The sequence below is a fragment of the Mobula birostris genome, chromosome 15 (genome assembly GCF_030028105.1).
Source record: "Mobula birostris isolate sMobBir1 chromosome 15, sMobBir1.hap1, whole genome shotgun sequence".
Classification (NCBI taxonomy): Eukaryota; Metazoa; Chordata; class Chondrichthyes; order Myliobatiformes; family Myliobatidae; genus Mobula; species Mobula birostris.
The window spans coordinates 74,833,526-74,854,817 of record NC_092384.1 but is presented as its reverse complement, the minus strand read 5'-3'; the positions used below and the strand labels follow the sequence as shown (position 1 = coordinate 74,854,817).

Sequence of the window (21,292 nt, the reverse complement as noted above, 5' to 3'; positions counted from 1 at the left end):
AGAATGTCGACCTTTATGAGGAAACACATAGAATACAAAATGGATTTTGTTAAACTTTGGTTAGACCACAGTTGGAACATCATGAGAATTCTTGACTATTACACCATAAGAAAGAGCTGATAATGCTAGACTGTGGACGATCAGCATCTTATATTCTGTCTGAATAGCCTCCAAGCTAATGGCATGAATATCAATTTCTCCTTTTGGTAAAAAAGCAATTCCCTCACCCGTCCCTTCTTCCATTTCCCACTCTGACCTCTTACCTCTTCTCACCTGTTTATCACCTCCTCCTAGGTCCCCTCCTCCTTTCCTTTCTCCTATGGTCCATTGTCCTCTCCCATGAGAATCCTACCTCTCTAGCCCTTTATCTTTCCTAACCACCTGCCTTTACCTATCACCTTCTAGCTGGTCCTCCTTCCACTCCCTCCTCCACCTTATTCTGATGTCTTCCCCCATTCTGTCCAGTCCTGAAGAAGGGTCTTGGCCTGAAATGTCGACTGTTTATTCATTTCCATAGATGCTGCTGGGCCTGCTGAGTTCCTCCAGCACAATATGTGTGATGCTTTGGATTTCCAGAATCTGCAGACTTCCTTGTGTTTATGATGATACTAGAGAGGGTGCAAATGTGATTCACCAAGATGTTACCTGAGGTGACAGTGGATCAGTTATGGTAACACACAAAGGAACTGAAGGAAATCAGTGAGTCAATTAGCATTTATAAAAGAAAATGGAGAGCCATTACTTTTGATCAACACTCCTCAGTTGGACTCAGAACTTCATCAGTATACGACAGGGGTTCCCAGTCTAGGTCCATGGAGCCTATGCTTAATGGTACTGAAACCACTGTTCCAGAATTAGATCAATAAATGTTCCTGTAGGAAGTTGATGTTTCAATAAGATTCCTTCACACTCTTCTGAAATCTGGAGAAACTGAGATCACTAAGTTCACCTGAGACACGGCCCTCAACGCAGGAATCAATATGATGAACACCTCTTCTGTCCTCTCTATATTTGCAAAGAAACTAAGACTGTGCAGATATGGCCTCGTGCAGTTGTACCAAGATGCCCCCATCAAATTAACTTCCAGCATTAGTGGTTAGTGTGCTACTTACTTTGCAAGCTGCTTGCAATATTTGCAGTCTAACTTATAGTAATTGTATGAGCTTACTCTGTTCTGTTTGGATACCAATATAGTGAGTAATTGGTGGTAGTGGTGGCATCCGATAATCTTGTGAGACCATGGATCCGCCCCTGGAAAGTCTTGTTTCAGTCTGTGTTGGTAGAGCAGCGTCTGTTGTGGCTGTAGAGGCCCACACGGGAGTGACAGTCTCGGCTGCAGCGACTGCACTTGAAGGCGCTGTCCTCCAGTGTTGCCTTGGTGCTGCTTTTCCGGCCAGTTCGTTTTTCTTCAGCAGCAAGCCTCAGCTTCTTTTCTCCTCTTTTTAGACCTCTGCGTAGTTCCAGCCTCCAGCGAGGGTGATCGCTTGCGATGTCCTTCCACCTTTCGAAGTTCATGTTCAGTGACTTTATGTTTCTCTTGCAGACATCTTTGAAACGAAAATGGGGCTGCACTTGTGCTCTCTTGCCTGAGGCCAGTTCCCCGTACAGCAGGTCTTTCGGGATCCTTCCATCTGACATGCAGTGTACGTGTCCTTGCCAGCGGAGACGGCGTTGTTGGAGCAGGATGAAGAGGCTGGGTATCTGGGCGCAGGCCAGGACCTCGTTGTTGGTGACTCGGTCAGTCCACGTGATGTCCAGGATGCGTCTCAAGCTGCGAAGATGGAAGGCATTGGGACGCCGCTCTTGTCTGGAGTAGAGGCTCCGGGTCTCGCTGCCGTAAAGCAGTGTGCTGAGGATGCAGGCCCTGTAGACTGCAACCTTGGTGTGCATCGTCAGCTTTCTGTTCTCCCAGACTCTCTTTGTCAGCCTGGCAAATGTTGAGGCTGCTCGTCCGATCCGTTTGTTGATCTCGGGGTCTAGGGAGAGGCTCAACACCTTGGTCTTCTTCAGGCTGATGGTCAAGCTGAAGTCCTGTAATAGAAATGAGCAAAGGCAGGAGATATTCGGTCGATAGTATGGGCCTCAGGTGTGTTGATGAACAGAGGGTCCGTGAAAGTGAGAGCAAAAGAGGAGACAGCAGCAAGAAGGCATGTAGGATTTCTGGCATCTTCCCCCTTCCACTTCAGTCCTGAAGATAGACTTTGGCCTAAAATGTTGGCTGGTTATTCATTTCCATAGATGTCTCCTGACTTGCTGAGTTCCTCCAATATTTTGTGTTCCTCCAATATCATTGGTTATGGCATACAATTTGGGAACTGTGACATCATGTTACAGCTTTATGACATTGGCTACACCATAATTGGAGCACAGAGTACAGTTCTGATCTCCACTTGATTGGATGAATGTGAATATGCTGAAGCGGCTCACCAGGATGATGCCTAGCTTGAATCAGAATTAGAATCATTATCATTGACATATTTGACAAGGGATTTGTTATTTTGCAGCAACATTACAGTGCAAAGACATAAAGTTACTCTAAATTTTAAAAATAAGGTGTGCACTAGAAGAATAATTAACTAGTATTCATTGTTTCATGGACTGTCTGCTGGCAGAGGGGAAGAAGCTGCTCCTATATTATTGAGTGTATGTCTTCAGGCTTTTGTACCTCCTCCGTGAGGATAGTAACAAGAAAAAGGCGTGCCCCAGATTGTGATGGATGCCACCTTCTTGACGTGTTGTCTCTTGAAGTCGTCCTCAATGGTGGGGGAGGAATGTGACCGTAAAGGAGCCAGCTGAGTTTACAATTGGTTGGGTTTGATTTACGTGCAGTGGAGTTGGTTAAAGGGTGAAAAAAGTCAGGGAGATAGAGAAAATAGTAAGAATCTTTTCTGAGACGGGGTATCTAAGAAAAGAGGACATATGTTTAAATTAATAAGTAGAATGCGTAGAGGGGCTTGGAATAGGTTTCTTTTCAAATAGACAGTGATTTATATCTGGAATGTGCTGCCCGGAGGATGGCGGTTGATATTCCACAGCATTTAATATGCATCTACACCAACACTTGAATCATGAAGACATAGCATGCTTTGGACCTATTGCATATGAACTGAATTAGTATAGATGGCTACAAAGGTTGGCATGGAAAGGACGGGCTGAAGCGCCTACTTCTGTGCTGTACAATTCAATAACCCTTTGATTCACTGAGTCCACAATTTACCAATGGTCTTTTCACTGTAACCAGGTGAAGCACCTTCAATTACTCCAAAAGACTGAGGTTTGGTAAAATACTGAAAGGCTTTTATTCGCTGTACAATACGACCTCCACAGTGAGTGTGTGCCCCCGGACTGAGGGGCAGGGGCAAGGCGAACACCTTTATACAGGACTCTGTGGGAGGAGCCACAGGGGCAGTCAGCAGAAGGGTGTGTCCAGACAGGCAACCGAGTTACAACATATATACATGGTTTACCACATTCACCTCTCCTTTTTTTAAAAAGAGTCCTGCGGGGTGAAGTGACTGACAATATTTACAAGAAGTATATTTACAGGTTAAGTCTATCAGGCGGTCGAGTCCATCGCTGTGATTGACGTAGCACTGGCGATGGCGGTTGTGCTGGCTCCGGCCTGACTTCAGGTGCCAGCACGTTAGATGTTGGTAATCCCTCGTGCGTGTCCGTCGCGCCCGGTATGGGAGTGTCGTGTAGTGTCTGTATAGGGTTTGTGGTTCACGGTGTCTCGTAGGTACATACATTGGTGGGTACGGGGTCAATAGTCACCACAGAGTGTTCAGGGTAGGGGCCTGGAGCTCCTGTGGGTGCCAGGTCACGGATGGAGACCATGTCCTCCCGCCCATCAGGTAAAACCATGGAGGCATACTGGGGGTTCGCATGAAGTAAGTGAACCCTGGCCCCGGGGACGTCAGCCAAGTTGGTAGGGTGGTTCCAGTGGTCAATTTTCTGGGAAAAGAGCCGCTCATGAGGGGTGGCATTGGTGGCTGTGCATAGCAGGGAGCAGATGGAGTGGAGTGCCTCGGGAAGGACCTCCTGCCAGCGGGAGACCGGCAGTCCCTTTGACCTGAGGGCTAAGAGTGTGGCTTTCCACACTGTGCCATTCTCCTTCTCTACCTGTCCATTCCCCCGGGGATTATAGCTTGTGGTCCTACTGGTTGCAATTCCCCTAGCCAGTAGATATTGGCGCAGCTCGTCACTCATAAACGAGGACCCTCTGTCACTGTGGATATAGTATGGGTATCCGAACAGAGTGAAGAGCTTGCGCAGGGCTTTTATAATTGACGTGGTAGTGGTGTCGGGGCAGGGGATGGCGAAGGGGAACCGCGAGTACTCGTCAATTACATTAAGAAAGTACACATTGCGGTCGATGGAGGGAAGGGGCCCTTAAAGTCAACACTCAGTCGCTCAAAGGGGCGGGTGGCCTTGATGAGTGGTGCCTTTTCGGGTTGGTAGAAGTGCGGTTTGCACTCTGCGCAGACTTGACAGTCCCTGGTCATCATCCTGATCTCCTCAAGGCAGGTTCCGGGCTTTCACGAAGTGGAAAAGCCGGGTGACTCCCAGGTGGCAAAGGTCTACATGTAGGGCGTATAGCCGGTCGATCTGCGCGCTGGCACAAGTTCCCCCGGATAGGGCATTAGAGGGCTCGTTGAGCTTCCCAGGCCTATACATGATGTCATAGTTGTAGGTGGAGAGTTCGATTCTCCACCTCAGAATTTTATCATTTTTGATTTTGCTCCGCTGCTGATTATTAAACATGAACGCGACTGAGCGCTGGTCAGTTAGCAGGGTGAACCTTTTGCCGGCAAGATAGTGCCTCCAGTGCCTTATAGCTTCCACTATGGCCTGGGCCTCTTTCTCTACCGCAGAGTGCCGAATTTCAGGGCCTTGAAGGGTACAGGAGAAGAACGCCACTGGTCTTCCTGCCTGGTTGAGGGTAGCAGCCAGCACAAAGTCCGAGGCGTCACTCTCTACTTGGAAGGGAATGGCCTCACCCACCGCATGCATTGCTGCTTTGGCAATGTCCCCTTTTATGCGGTTGAAGGCCGTGTGGGCCTCGGCAGAGAGGGGGAATGTGGTGGACTTGACCAGGGGGCGGACCTTGTCTGCATAGTTAGAGACCCATTGGGCGTAATATGAAAAGAAGCCCAGGCACCTTTTGAGGGCTCTGAGGGTATTGGGAAGAGGGAGTTCCAACAGGGGGCGCATACGGTCGGGGTCAGGGCCAATGACCCCATTCTCCACGACACACCCAAGGATAGCAAGTCGGGTGGTCCCAAATACACACTTGTCCTTGTTATAGGTGAAGTTGAAAGATTTGGCCGCTTGGAGAAATTTTTGGAGATTGTTGTCGTGATCCTGCTGGCCGTGACCGCAGATGGTGATGCTATCCAGATATGGGAACGTGGCCTTCAGTTGGCACTGGTCCACCATCTGGTCCATTGCCCTCTGGAAGACAAGTACACTATTTGTGACGCCAAAGGGGACACGCAGGAATTGATAAAGCCTGCCGTCCGCCTCGAAGGCAGTGTAAGGGCGGTCCTCCCGGCGGATGGGGAGCTGATGGTAAGCGGATTTTAGGTCTATGGTCGAGTACACCTTGTACTGTGCTATCTGATTGACCGTATCCGCAATGCGGGGTAGAGGGTACGCGTCGAGCTGCGTGAACCTATTGATGGTCATGCTATAGTCTACGCCCATCCTATTCTTCTCCCCGTTCCGAACAACGACCACCTGCATCCTCCAAGGACTTGTGCTTGCCTCAATGACCCCCTCCCTGAGCAGCCGCTGCACCTCCGACTTAATGAAAGCTCTGTCCCCCGTGCTGTACCTCCTGCTTTTAGTTGCCACGGGTTTACAGTCGGGGGTCAGGTTGGTGAACAGCAGTGGGAGAGGGATCCTGAGGGTTTAGAGGCTGCAAGTGGTGTCGGTAGTGTGGCAGTTGGCATGATGTTGGGTGGGATGCGCGGGTCTGTGTGTGTGTGTGTGTGGTCGGTCAGTAGTGGGGTACGTGACATATCTCTACAAAACGGGATTTATGACAGTAATTGGTGGGAGGGGCCCATCATACTTCATTATCACGCTTTTCAGGTGGCTCTGGAAGTCCAACCCCAACAGCACAGGGGCACACAGTTGAGGCAAGACCGGTAACTTAAGGTCTCGATATTCTGTGCCCTGCACCACTAGCGTTGCTGTACAACCCCCCCCGGATGTCTGTTGTATGCGACCCGGGGGCCATAGTGACCCTCTGACTTATCGGTCGTATCATGAGTCCACAATGCTGCACCGTGGCCAGGTGGATAAAACTCTCCGTGCTGCCTGTGTCAAACAGGCAGCTTGTCCTGTGCCCCTCCACCAGGATGACCATCATTGACCTTGCGAGCTGGTGGGGAGCGCTTTGGTCGAGGGTCACAGAAGCCAGGGTGGGGTCGCTGTCTTGGTCCGGCGCCAGCACCCGTTGGTCGTAGGCGGTGGGAGGTGGCGCCGACCAAGATGGCGGCCCCCATGTCTCGCACGTGGTGGCGGCGTGCAGGGAAGATGGCGGCCCCCATGTCTCGCACGTGGTGGCGGCGTGCAGGGAAGATGGCGGCCCCCATGTCTCGCACGTGGTGGCGGCGTGCAGGGAAGATGGCGACCCCCACAACTGGCACGCGGCGCTGCTCAATCCCGCTCGCGGTTTTGACTTACAGACCTTGGCGAAGTGGCCCCTCTTTCCGCAGCTGGAGCAGGTAGCTTGTCGGGCCACGCAGCGTTTCCGGGGGTGCTTCTCCAGTCCGCAGAAATAGCACTTCGCGGACTCACGACTGGCGGCAGCCGAGGTCGATTCGCCGGCGGGTTGCGGGGTCTGCGGCGCCCACGAGGCCATCGGGGGATCGCGTGCCTGGAGAGCCTCGGAGTTATGCAGAGCGGCCTCCAATGTATCAGCCAGCTCGATCGCCGAACTTAGGGTAAGATTGGCTTTTTCCAGCAGCCGCTGGCGCACGTACACTGACCTGGTCCCCGTAACGAAGGCGTCTCTCACTAGGAGTTCCGCATGCTGCGTTGCTGTCAGCTCCTGGCAATTGCAGGCTCGCACGAGTGTCCGTAGGGCCTGGACGCACTCAGCACTCGATTCCCCGGACCGTTGTTGCCGTGTCGCTAAGCGATGCCGAGCAAAGACGCTGTTTATCGGCCGCAGGTATTGTCTTTTGAGTGCGCTCATCGCGCCATCGTAGTTCGGCTGGTCTCTGATCAGCGAGTAGACCCGTGGACTGACCCTGGCGAACTCTGCGCTTCGCTACGGGGTCGGTCGCTTTAATCTCCTCTAGATACGCTTCGAAGCAGGCCAGCCAGAGTTCGAAAGCGTTTCCAGCGTCAGGCATTTGCGGATCGAGGTCCAATTTTTCTGGTCTCAGGGCCTGTTCCATGTTTTAAAATGTACAGCGAATAAAATTGAAGCACCTTCAATTACTCCAAAAGACTGAGGTTTGGTAAAATACTGAAAGGCTTTCATTCGCTGTACAATATGACCTCCACATATCGAGGTGTCTGCCCCCGGAATGAGGAGGAGGGGCAAGGCGACCACCTTTTATACAGGATTCTGTGGGAGGAGCCACAGGGGCAGTCAGCAGACAGGTGTGTCCAGACAGGCAACCAAGTTACAACATATATACATGGTTTACCACACCAGGACAGAGCTTTAGTTGCCATTGGATGCACGGAGGAAATTTAGGGTCTGAGTCCATAGCTCTGTCAAAGTCACTACACAAGCTGAGGGAGTGTAAAATAGTTCAAATCAAGTAGTTTAATACTTGAAATTCTTACCCTTCACAGATGTCCACAAAACAAGAAACCCTACAGAATTAATAATAGAAGCATCAGAAACCTGACCTCCCCCCCACCCCACCTCCCTCCCATCACACAAGCAGGCATCAAACACATTTGCCTTTATTAGTTGAGGAACTGAGGTTAAGAGTTGGGAAGTTAAAACACTCTCGGCTACATCTGGAGTATTGTACACAGTTTCATTCACCCCATTGCAGGAAGGATGTTGAGGCTTTGGGGAGGGTGCAGAAGAGGCTTACCAGGATGCTGCCTGGATTAGAGGGTATGTGCTATAAGGAGAGGATGGACAGACCTGGGCTGTTTTCTCTGGAGTGGCAGAGGCTGAGAGGAGACCTGATGGAAGTTTCTCATATCATGAGAGACATAGATAGAGTGCACAACCGGTGTCTTTTTCCTAGGGCCAAAATGTCAGATAATAAAGGGAATGCATTTAAAGCAAGAAGGGGAAAGAGGACGAGAGGTGCAAATCAAGTTTATTACACAGGGAACGTTGGTGCCTGGAATGCTGATGATGGAAGCATATATGTTAAAAGTGTTTAAGAAGTTTTTATTTAAGCACATGGATATGCACAGACTTGAGTGATATGGAGCATGTACAGGGAAAGGGAGTAATATAATTAGTTGTCATTAGTTTAATATAAATAATCAATGTCATTGTATATTTCGATGTATACTTAGTGGCCATATTATTAAGAACCTCCTGTACCTAGTAAAATGGCCACTGAATTTAAGTTTGTGATCTTCGGCTGTTGTAGCCCATCCACTTCAAAGTTCAACATGCTGTTCTGCACACCACGGTTGTTACGCAAGGTTATTTGAGTTACTGTCATCTAAAACAATCTGGTTAATGTTCCTCTCATCAACAGGGTGTTTTCTCCCTGAGACTGCCACTCACTGGACTTTTTTTTTGTTTTTTGCACTATTCTCTCTAAGCTCCAGAGACTACTGTGCATGAAAATCCCAGGAGCTCAGCAGTATATAAGATACTCAAACCACCCCAATCATTCCACAATCATTCCACAGTGAAAGTTACTTAGATCACATTTCTTCCCCATTCTGATATGTGGTCCGAACAACAACTGAAACTCTTCACCATGTCTGCATGCTTTTGTGCATTGAGTTGCTACCACACAATTGATTGATTAGATATTGACATTAGCAAGCAGGCTTTGCAGTTGTTGTTCCTTTTAGCAGCTTGCAATTTCCTCAGCGTTTGCCTGTTTCCTATGAGGCTGAGTTGCTAGCTCGATGCTCAACCCAGCACAGGTGGAAAGTGGGCAAGGATTTGAACCCAGGACCATTTCCGTAGAAGTCCGGTGCTGATGGCACTACATCACCAGCTGGCAGGTTTTACAGATGTACATAATAAAATGGCCATAAGATAAGTCAATATGAATCTGAAATTTGACTATGAAAATTGTGGAATGAAGGACTTGTTCCTGTGCTGAACTATTCTATGTTCTATGTTTACTGTAGGTTACCTTTCTGATGGCAAACATTTTATCCTATTGCAGCCTTCATTAAAAGGAAGGAAATAATAACAAATATTGAGAAAATAATTACCTTGTTCTGAATTTCCCTTCCCAGTTGCACACAGATCTTGACCCAGCAAACCGGAATATCAAATACATCCTGTCGGGAGAGGGAGCCGGGACAATCTTCATGATCAATGACATGACAGGGGACATCCATGCCATGAAGAGGCTTGACCGTGAGGAGAAGGCCGAGTACACGCTCACCGCGCAGGCCATCGATCGAGAGACCAACGACCCACTGGAGCCCCCGTCAGAATTCATCATCAAGGTTCAGGATATCAATGACAACGCGCCAGAGTTCCCGGATGAGCCTTACCACGCATCCGTGCCAGAGATGTCTCCCGTGGGTAAGTACGCACTCCCCTTGTGCTTACAGAGCTAGTGACTTCAGCTGAATCCAAACATCTAATGCTCTCTGTGTGGAGTTCCCGCCTTCTCCTTGTGATGGAATGGGTTCATCCTGGGTGCCCAGGTATCCTCTCACATCCCAAAACCATGCAGTCCAGATGAAGGGTCAGGATTGAAATACTGAATGTCCATTTCCCTCCACAGATACTGCCTGACCAATTGAGTTCCTTCAGCAGTTTGATACTTTTTTTCTCTCCTGATTCCTGCATCCGCACTTGCTTATGTCTCCAGGCTGGAAGCCTAATTAGCTACTGTAGGGTGAATGTAAGCAATAAAATCTTTGAGGTGGGGAGTGGACAAAGAAGTTGATGAGAGAACCATAGAACCATAGAAACTACAGCACAGAAACAGGTCCTTTGGCCCTTCTTGGCTGTGTCGAACCATTTTCTGCCTAGTCCCACTGACCTGCACACGGACCATATCCCTCCATACACTTCCCATCCATGTATCTGTCCAATTTATTCTTAAATGTTAAAAAAGAACCCGCATTTACCACCTCGTTTGGCAGCTCATTCCATACTCCCACCACTCTCTGTGTGAAGAAGCCCCCTCTAATGTTCCCTTTAGACTTTTCCCCCCTCACCCTTAACCCATGTCCTCTGGTTTTTTTTCTCCCCTTGCCTCAGTGGAAAAAGCCTGCTTGCATTCACTCTATCTATACCCATCATAATTTTATATACCTCTATCAAATCTCCCCTCATTCTTCTACGCTCCAAGGAATAAAGTCCTAACCTATTCAACCTTTCTTTGTAACTGAGTTTCTCAAGTCCCGGCAACATCCTTGTAAACCTTCTCTGCACTCTTTCAACCTTATTTATATCCTTCCTGTAATTTGGTGACCAAAACTGAACACAATACTCCAGATTCGGCCTCACCAATGCCTTATACAACCTCATCATAACATTCCAGCTCTAATAATCAATACTTCGATTAATAAAGGCCAATGTACCAAAAGCTCTCTTTATGACCCTATCTACCTGTGATGACACTTTTAGGGAATTTTGTATCTGTATTCCCAGATCCCTCTGTTCCACTGCACTCCTCAGTGCCTTACCATTAACCCTGTATGTTCTATGTTGGTTTGTCCTTCCAACGTGCAATACCTCACACTTGTCAGTATTAAACTCCATCTGCCATTTTTCAGCCCATTTTTCCAGCTGGTGCAAGTCCCTCTGCAGGCTCTGAAAACCTTCCTCACTGTCTACTACACCTCCAATCTTTGTATCATCAGCAAACTTGCTGATCCAATTTACCACATTATCATCCAGATCATTGATATAGATGACAAATAACAATGCATCCAGCACTGATCCCTGTGGCACACCACTAGTCACAGGCCTCCACTCAGACAAGCAATTCTCTACCACCAATCTCTGGCTTCTTCCATCGAGCCAATGTCTAATCCAATTTACCACCTCTCCATGTATATCTAGCGACTGAATTTTCCTAACTAACCTCCCATGCGGGACCTTGTCAGAGGCCTTACTGAAGTCCATGTAGACAATATCCACTGCCTTCCCTTCATCCACTTTCCTGGTAACCTCCTCAAAAATCTCCAACAGATTGGTCAAACATGACCTACCACGCACAAAGCCATGTTGACTCTCCCTAATAAGCCCCTGTCTATCCAAATGCTTGTAGATTCTGTTCCTTAGTACTCCCTCCAATAACTTACCTACTACTGATGTTAAACTCACCGGCCTATAATTTCCCGGATTACTTTTTGATCCTTTTTTACACAACGGAACAACATGAGCCACTCTCCAATCCTCCGGCACTTCACCCGTGGACAGCAACATTTTAAATATTTCTGCCAGGGCCCCCGCAATTTCAACACTAGTCTCCTTCAAGGTCCGAGGGAACACTCTGTCAGGTCCCGGGGATTTATCCAGTTTAATTTTCCTCAAGGCAGCAAGCACCTCCTCCTTTTCAATCTGTACAGTTTCTATGGTCTCACTACTTGATTCCCTCAATTCCATAGATTTCATGCCAGCTTCCTTAGTAAATACAGACGCAAAAAGCCTATTTAAATCTCCCCCATTTCCTTTGGTTCCGCACAAAGCTGACCACTCTGATCTTCAAGAGGACCAATTTTATCCCTTACAATCCTTTTGCTCTTAATATACTTGTGAAAGCTCTTTGGATTATCCTTCGCTTTGACTGCCAAGGCAACCTCATGTCTTCTTTTTGCCCTCCTAATTTCTTTCTTAAGTATTTTCTTGCACTTCTTATCCTCCTCAAGCACCTGATTTACCCCCTGTTTCCTATCATTTCATACAACTCCCTCTTCTTCTTTATCAGAGTTGCAATATCCCTTGAGAACCAAGGTTCCTTATTCCTATTCAATTTGCCTTTAATCCTGACAGGAACATACAAACTCTGCATTCTCAAAATTTCCCCTTTGAAGGCTTTCCACCTACCAATCACATCATTGCCAGAGAACAACCTGTCCCAATCCACGCTTTTTAGATCCTTTCTCATTTCTTCAAATTTGGCCTTCTTCCAGTTCAGAACCTCAACCCTACGACCAGATCTATCCTTGTCCATGTTCAAATTGAAGTGGCCAAGTACTTAGTAAAAGTAACAAACTGTGGTGAGTGCTGCTACAAAGAGAGGTGGAGAGCACAGGAAGAAGTTTTTTACACAGAGAATAATGAGTGTGTAGAGCACGATGATGGAGGCAGATGCACTAGTGGCATTTAAGAGACTCTTAGATAGGCCCATGGATGATAGAAAAATGGAAGACCATGTCGAGGGAAAGGTAAGATTGATCTTAGGGTAGGTTAAAATGTCAGCACAACATTTATGTTCTATATTCTAAGAAATTCTGAGTCCAGATTTCAGCATGTGAAGGCATGGACACCAAGAAAGGAATGATTAATGGTAGATTTAAAACCAGAGTTTCACATCTTTGAGAGTTAAAGGATGATGGAAGTTTGTAAAGAAAATCTAATATATGGATCCGAATTCATTATTCATTCCTCAAAGCAAGATCCTGTCCTTTAGCGGCAATATTAATCCATTGCCTCACAGAAGTAGTGAGTTCCCTTTGCCAATCTCCATGCTGTAGCCCTCAATTTTCAGTTTGTTATCTCATTATAATCATCAGGGAGCCCCACCACCCAGGTCATGCTCTCCTCCAGCTGCTACCATCATAAAGAAGGTGTAAGAGTCTCAGGACTCACACCACCAGGTTCAGGAACAGTTATTTCCCGTCACCTATCAGGCTCTTGAACCAGAGGGGATAACTTCTCTCAACTTCACTCATCCCATCAGTGTACTGTTCCCACGACCTGTAGACTCACTGTCAAGAACTCTTCATCTCATGTTCTTGATATTTGTTGTTATTTATTTATTATTGTTGTTTCTTCTTTTTGTATTTGCAGTTTTTTGTTTTCTGCGTTCTGGTTGGACACCCTAGTTGGTGGTATTTCATTGATTTGTTATAGTTATTATTCTGTAGAGTTTTTGAGTATGTCCACAAGAAAATGAAGAAAATGAATCTCAGGGTTGTATAAGTTAATAAATTTACTTTGAACCTTGAACTATTTCTGGGATCTTGTTCTGTACAGATTAGGGATTCGAAGCTTTAGATTGGCTCTAGAGGAAATTTACCAGGAAGCTACCTAGATGTTTTTTTGGGACAGAGAGGACAATTATGGATCAGTTTAGGGATTAGAGTCAGAGATATGGGGAGTCAGAGAAGAGGCCAGAGTCTACTCTGCATTCAAGGAGCAGTGACATGGACGTGATCGGTCTGGATGTGTTGGTTGCTAGTGCAAGCAACTCATTTCACCGTAAATTTTGATGTATATATGATAAGTAAATCTGAATCAGAATGGATACAATTCTGCTGCAGAATTTTGCATGAGTTCCTTACTTGCCAATTTAGTTACATTATGAGTCATAGGGAAAGGTTGAACAGGTCTAGACTTTATTTTTGTATACTGAGAGGCTGTCATACAGAGGTGTATCATATCACAAGGAGCAAAGATAGGATGAATGTACACAGTTATTCTCCCTGCATTAGAGGGCATGGTTGTAAGGTGAGGGGAGAGGGATTTCAAAGGAACTCAAGGGATATCTTTTTTAATACAGAGACTGCTCCTATAGTCGGGAGTCTAGGATTAGAAAGCATAACCTCAGAATAGAGTGTCATCCATTTAGATTAGCGATGAGGAGAAATTTCATCAGCCGGAGGGAGGTGTATCTGTGGAATTCATTGCCAAGCGGCAGCTGACGAGGCCAAGTTATTGGAGCTTGATAGGTTCTTGGTTAGTCAGGGCATCAAAGATTATGAGGAAAAGGCAGGAGAATGGGGTTGAGAGGGATAATAAATCAACCATGACGGAATGGCAGAGAGATGTGATAGGCCAAATGGCCTAACTCTGCTCCCGTCTCTTGTGGAATGAGCTGCTAGAGAAGGTGGCTGAGGCAGGTACACACAACTGTTAAAAGACAGTTAAAATCAGAATCAGGTTCATTATCACTGATATATGTCATGAAATTTGTGGCAGCAGTACAGTGACATACATTAAAAATTACCATAAGTTACAATGAGAAACATACAGTATAAACAAACAAATAAATAGTGCAGAAAGAGAAAATAATAAGGTAGTACTTATGGATTCATGAATTGTTCAGAAATATGATGGCAGTGGGGAAGAATTAGAATTAGAATTTCCTATTTCCTACATCCATCTTACACCTGAGGTAGTAAAAATCTTTATGTTGCATCTTTGTCGCAATGTACAAGCCATAAAGAAGAGGAATGTGGGAGGATATTGCCCGAACACTAAGATTGTATACATAATTGTGTTGTATATATGTGTGTACAGTCAATGTGTATTGATAAATCTGATGGCCTGGTGAAAGAAGCTGTCCCAGAGCCTATTGGTCCTGGCCTTAATTCTGTGGTACTGTTTGCCAGATGGAAGCTGCTGAAACAGTTTGTGTTGGGGTGGCTGGAGCCCCTTGTTACGCACCTGCTGCTGTAAATGTCCTAAATAGAGGAAAGTTCAAATCCACAGATGCGCTGGGCTGTCCGCACCATCCTCCGCAGAGTCCTGCGACTGAGGGTAGTACAGTTCCCATACCAGGCAGTAACACAGCAGTCAGGATGCTCCCAATGGTTCTCCGTAGACAGTTCTAAGGACCTGGGGACTCATGTCAAACTTCTTCAGTCGTCTGAAGTGAAAGAGACACTGCTGTGCATTTTTCACCACACAGTCAGTATGTACAGTCTAGGTGAGATCCTCGGTGAAGTTTATATTAAGGAACTTGAAACTACTGACCCTCTCAACTACAGTCCCACTGATATCAATAGGGGCTAGCTGTACCATTCCCTCCTGTAATCCATGATCAGCTCTTTATTTCTTCAACATCGAGTGAGAGGTTGTTTTGCTGGCACTACTGTGTCAGGGCATTGAATTCTCCTCTATAGGCTGTCTCATCATTGTTAGAAATAAGGCCTATCAATGTTGTGTCATCTGCAAATTTGATCAGCAGATTAGAGCAGTGCATGGCAAAACAGTCATGGGTATATAGGGAATAGAGGAGAGGGCTCAGGACACAGCCTTGGGGGGCTTCTATGTTGAGGATCAGAGGGGCAGAGGTGAGGATGACTAGGCTGGCAGAGGTCTAATTCACTCAACTTCACCCCCTCCGACACTGAACTGTTCCCACAATCTATGGATTAACTTTCAATGACCCTTGTTATGTTCTCGCTATTTCTTTCTTTTTTTTTGTTTCTTTGCATTTTCTGTGGATGCCCACAAGAAAATAAATCTCGGAGTTTACGTATGTGGCACAATACCTGTACATTGATAATAAATGTTCTTTGAACTTTGAACTTTTGAACTTTGGTCAGTAACTGGGAGGGAAAGTGGACTTGTTATTGGAGCTGGGTTACAGAGAGCTAAGGAGCATCTACACAAGATGTCATTTTGTCCTATTATCCCTGTGTCCCTCATTAGCTATTGTTCTGTCACCACACACGTCCCTTGTTAGAACCAAGGGGATCACAAGAAAGGTGGCCACACCAGACATTCCTGGTCACCCCTATAAGGAAAATGGAGTATTTGTTCCGGAGATACTGCACAATATATTTCCTCTAGGTGTTGATGAAGCCTTGACAAAGCGACTAGTATCAGAAATTCATTTTAGAGCTCATTGGTAATGAATATCCCTTAAATATGGTGAGTAGCTGTTTCAGAACTGCTTTAAACCTTCATTAATTCCATTCCTAATTCGAGGTTCAGGATGTTGAAGAAACCATTAAAATCCTGTGCAACCATGTTAACGGAGAGCAGCCAGGTCAATCACAACTCATTCTAGCTCCTCTGCCATGATAATGTCTTGTCCATTGCAAGACAGAACTGTAACTCTGCTCATCTTCGGCATCCCAAAGCAGCTTTAGTAGCTGAACACCCTGACAAGATTTATTGATGCCCTTCTCTCAGTGAAACCTGGAAAGAGATGGGAGGACTTCTACACCTTAGGGGCTGTAGAAAAGAGAAGTCTACAGAGAAGAACTCATCTCTCTGACACAGTGGTGTCAAGAAAACAACCTCTTCCTCAATGTCACAAAAACAAAGGAGCTGGTTGTAGACTACAGGAGGAATGGAGACAGGCTCATCTCTATTGAGTCTGGGGTTGAGAGGGTGAACATCTTTAAGTTCCTCGGTATACACATCACCGAGGACCTCACCTGGTTTGTACATACCAGCTGTGTGGTGATAAAAGCACAACAGCGCCTCTTTCACCTCAGACGGTTGAAGAAGTTCTGCATGAATCCCTAGATCCAAAGAATTTTCTACAGGGGCACAATTGAGAGCATCCTGACTGGCTGTGTCACTGCCTGGTATGAAAATTGTACCTCCCTCAATCGAAGGACTCTGCAGACAGCCCAGCACACCTGTAGATGTGAACTTCCCACTATTCAGGACATCTACAGTGACAGGTGTGTAAAAAAGGCCCGAAGGATCATTGGGGACCTGAGTCACTCCAACCAGAAACTGTTCCAGCTGCTACCATCCGGGAAACGGTACCGCAGCATTAAAGCCAGGACCACTGGCTCCGGGACAACTTCTTCCACCAGGCCATCAGACTGATTAATTCACGCTGACACAATTGTATTTCTAAGCTATATTGATTTTTCTGTTGTATATCTTACTGTACATACTATTTGTTACAAATTACTATAATTTGCACATTGCACGTTCAGACGGAGAGGTAACATAAAGATTTTTACTCCTCGTGTATGTGAAGGATGTAAGAAATAAAGTCAATTCAATTCTAAAGAGAGTTAAAGGAGGATGAAGAAGAGGAGCAGAGAGGTGGAGAGGGGATTGATTAGTTAGCTGATTAATTGATTACTCTTGAGGGCCCAGCTGATATCAATAAAGAACATCCTGATGTATGCATCTTTGTTGTCAAGATATTCCAGGGTTGAGTGAAGAGTCAATGAAATGGCATCTGCTGTGAACCTATTGTGCCGGTTTGCAAATTGGAGTGGATCCAAGTTGCCTCTCAGGCAGGAGCTGATATGTTTCATCTCCAGCCTTTTAAAACACTTCATCACTGTGGTTGCAAATGCTACTGGATGAGAGTCATTGAGCAAGGCCACCTCCTTCTTCTTAGGAACCTGTATAACTGAAGCTTGCTTGGAGCAGGTGCGGTACCTCAGACTGCCAAAGCAAGAGGTGAAAGATGTCAGTGAATATTCCAGCCAATCGATCAGCGCAGGTACCCCATCTGGGATGGATACTTTCTGTGCATTCACCCTCCTGAAGTATGCTGTCATGTTGACTGAAATCACAGGGTCATCAGAGGGGGGCTGTGGGAGTTCGTGAAGGTTCCGCCTTGTTTTGGTGGTCAAAGTGAGCATAGAAAGCATTGAGCCCATCTGGAAGTGAAGCCTTATCATCACCTATGTTGTTTAATTTCACTTTGTAAGAGATGGCAGTACTCAAGCCCTGCCACAGCTGTCGAGCATCCTTCATTGATTCAAGTTTAGCCTGGAATTGTCACTTTCATTGTCATTGTCATTGGACCTCTGATGCTGCAGATTATATGCTGATGGTAATTGGGCAGAGATTTCTTCAAAGGAGCTTGATTAAATTCCCCAGCTATGAGTTGAAATGCATTGGGATGGACTGTTCCTTGTTGGGTGATGGCATTATGCAGTATCTCCAGCGCTTGATTAGTCGGCCGCTGGTGGTATGTAAACTGCAGTCAGGGTCACGGGGGAGAACTGTCTTGGTAAGTAGAATGGTCAGCATTTTAATGTTAGGTGTTCAAGGTTGGGGTAACACGAGTATGACAAAACCACCACGTTGGAGTATCACTGAGAGTTTATCATGAAGCACAGCTCCCCCCGCCCCACCTTTTGCTTTTTCTGAATCAGCAGTTCAGTCATACAATCCAGCTATGTACTGTATATAAACTATCTTATGTATTTATATTTATCATGTTTCTTAAATTATTATTGTGTTCTTTATTTTTTGTACTCTTTTGTGCTGTATTGGATCCTGAGTAACAATTATTTTGTTCTCCTTTACACTTGTGTACCGGAAATAATATTAAACATTCTTGATCTTGAAATTTGAATCAGAACCAGCAGCTGTAGTGTCTCTTGTCCTCATTTTACCCAAGTTCCTGACAACAAAAGTGTTTCACGCTGAGATTAGTTTTGCAATATCTCCAGCACTTGATTCTAGTTGGCCGCTGGTGGTATGTGAGCTGTAGTCAGGATCATGGGGGAGAACTCTCTCGGTTGGCAGTTTATCATCAGCTATTCAAGGCCAGGGGAACATGAGTAAGACAAAACTGCTACAATGGAGTATCACAGAGAGTTTGTCACAAAACACATATCCCCAGCGTTTGCCTTTTCCAATTCAGCAGTTTAGTCAGTCAATCCATTTATGTATATAAGCTATCTTATATATTTATTTTTTTCCTGAGACAGAAGTAGCTCTGGTTTTAGATGCACAGATTTCTTAACCAATCTGAAAGAAAGAAAACATCCTGAAGCGTATTTTTTCACAGCCCCTTCCATGCAGAAACTGGTGAGATCCAAATGAATTTTGATCTGAAGCATCGTCCTAGTTTAATCTGCTATATGGCTCCTTTAAGGATGAACAACCTAGAATTACAAAATCACGCTGTTTGATTTGGGTCTGACTGTGTAAAAACTTGCAAGTACTTTCCTGTTTTAATTATCTGACAGGGCTACCCTGGACAGAAAGTTATCCTCTGGCTGTAAATATTGACTGTAATTTTACTACCCATCTACAAATCACTCGGATAATGCTTTTTAATCATTTCTAATCTTCTACTGAAATGATTGCAGACAGATGCTCCAGCCTGTGGATTTCTTTCTTTAAATATTTACTGAAATTGCAACCCACAGCTCCTTAGCAAAGACTTCCTGCAGAGCAGGGAGAAACGATCACAAACACACATAAACACATGAGCTGCAGTGAAGATCGACTTGGAATATTTTTACTAAATTCTTTATTTCCCTTTCCCGCTCCTTCATTTCTGTCTCTCGCTTTATATTTCGGGCCCAACATATAACAGAGAAGGCATGTCAGCAGCTATATTTCATTAGGAGTTTGAGGAGATTAGGTAGTTCACCAAATTTCTCGCAAATTTCTACAGTTGTACCGTGGAGAGCATTTTAACAGGTTGCATCAGTGTCTGGTGTGGGAGCGCCACTGCACAAGATAAGAAAAAGCTGCTAAAAGTTACAAATTCAGCCAGTTCTATCATAGGCAAGGCGATGCCTCAAAAGGCGGCGTCCATCATAAGGACACCCATTACCCAGGACATGCCCTCTTCTCATTGCTACCATCAGGGAGGAGGTACAGGTGCCTGAAAGCGCACACTACATTTTAGGAAAAGCTTGTTCCCCTCCGCCATCAGATTTCTAAATGGAAAATGAAACCATCAATACTAATTTACTGCCCATTACACCACTGGTATTTTGGGCAGCAATGAAGGTCCTCCTTCTCGGGTGGTGTACAGGGATTCCTTCATCACGTCAGTCACTTCCTCTTGGTTTTCACCCCTGTCCCAAGTAGAACTCATGAATACAATCGCACATGGATATAGAAGGCTACTTCATTGCTGTTCCCATGTTTGACCAGTCGGGGTTGTTAGCCCTGAGCTGAACCCTGAACCAGGAGGACCGTGCACCACTCTGAGTCTCGCTTCTACCCTTTGACCTGTTTGGCATGGGTGACCCTACCAGGAGCCAAAGCATAAAGCCCTGACTCCTGCCAGCATAGCTTTCCGGGTCATTGAGGCACACAAGCCTCCAAACCCTATGACAAGTTTGTGGTCCTCTTAAAGACCATGAACACTACCTCACAGTTTTGGCTCTCTGCAGTAATTATACATATGTATATATTTATCATAGTAATTTATAGTGTTTTATGTATTGCAATGTACTGCTGCTGCAAAACAATAAATTTGATAACGTATGTCAGTGCTATTGAACCTGATTCTGATTTTTGTTTTGCATTCTCTGCCACTTTCATCCGCTGCACCTTTCCCACTCTCTTTCATGTTTTCTTCAAGTCTCCTTCATTCCCTTTCCCCTCTCCTTTTTTTTTAATCCTTCACCACTCCTCACTCGTGACTGTGCCTGCAGCTACCTAGATCCTAACGCCTACAATTTCCTTTCTAATCCTCTCTGCTTCTCACTCCTCCGTTGCACAAACCTTTCGCACCTTTTTTTTCCCTTGGCAAAGTTTTGTATCCTGCACTGACACAGCATCATTTGTTTGTGCCTGTGTGTGCTCCCATAAGCTCTGAGACATCTTGTTACATTAAAAGCTCTGAATAATGTAAAAATATTTCTTTTCCCGTTCAATCCCTCAATGATTGCATTCTCAGTCATTCCTTCCCTTTCCTTTTCACTCATCTCTCATTTTTTTTCGTCTTCCCTCATCTCTGCATCGCACTGGTTCACTGTCCACCTTTCTCCCTCTGTCCCTCTATCTCTGTCACCATCTCCCTCTTTCTGTTCATCTGCCTGTCTCACTCCAGGCAGTATGGTAGTGTAGCAGGTAGCGCAATGCTGTTACAGCGCCAGTAATCAACTATCAGGGTTCAATTCCCACTGCTGTCGGTAAGGAGTTTGTACGTTCTCTCCATGACAGTGTGGACTGCTCCGGACACTCCACTTTCTTCCTGAATTCCAAAGACGTATGGGTTAGCAAAGTTGAGAGTGAGTTGGCACCCCCAGCATGCCAGCACTTGCAGGCTGCCCCAACACATATTGCATTGTGTTGGTCATTGACCCAAGTGACTCATTTCACTGTATGTTTTGATGTACATGTGACAAATAAAGCAGATCTCTTCAATCTTAATTTCTGTCTCTTTTCTACTCTGGTTCTCCGGGCCTCTTCCTCTTTTTCTCTCTGTCTCTCTCTCTCTTTGTCTTTCTGTCTCTCCCTATTGTCTGAAACTCTCTCCCTGTTTCTGTGCGACCCTTTTCAACCCAAGGCTGT

At 45.7% G+C, this 21,292-nt stretch overlaps 1 protein-coding gene across 1 annotated transcript in view; it reads left to right on the top strand.

Moving 5' to 3' along the window:
• The window catches only part of LOC140210733 (cadherin-8-like), a 341,499-nt gene that overhangs the window by 83,040 nt on the left and 237,167 nt on the right, over positions 1–21,292 (top strand). The window contains exon 3 of the mRNA XM_072279963.1: positions 9,418–9,712. Coding sequence (XP_072136064.1) covers positions 9,418–9,712 — 295 coding nt within the window. The remainder of the gene's footprint in view (positions 1–9,417; positions 9,713–21,292) is intronic.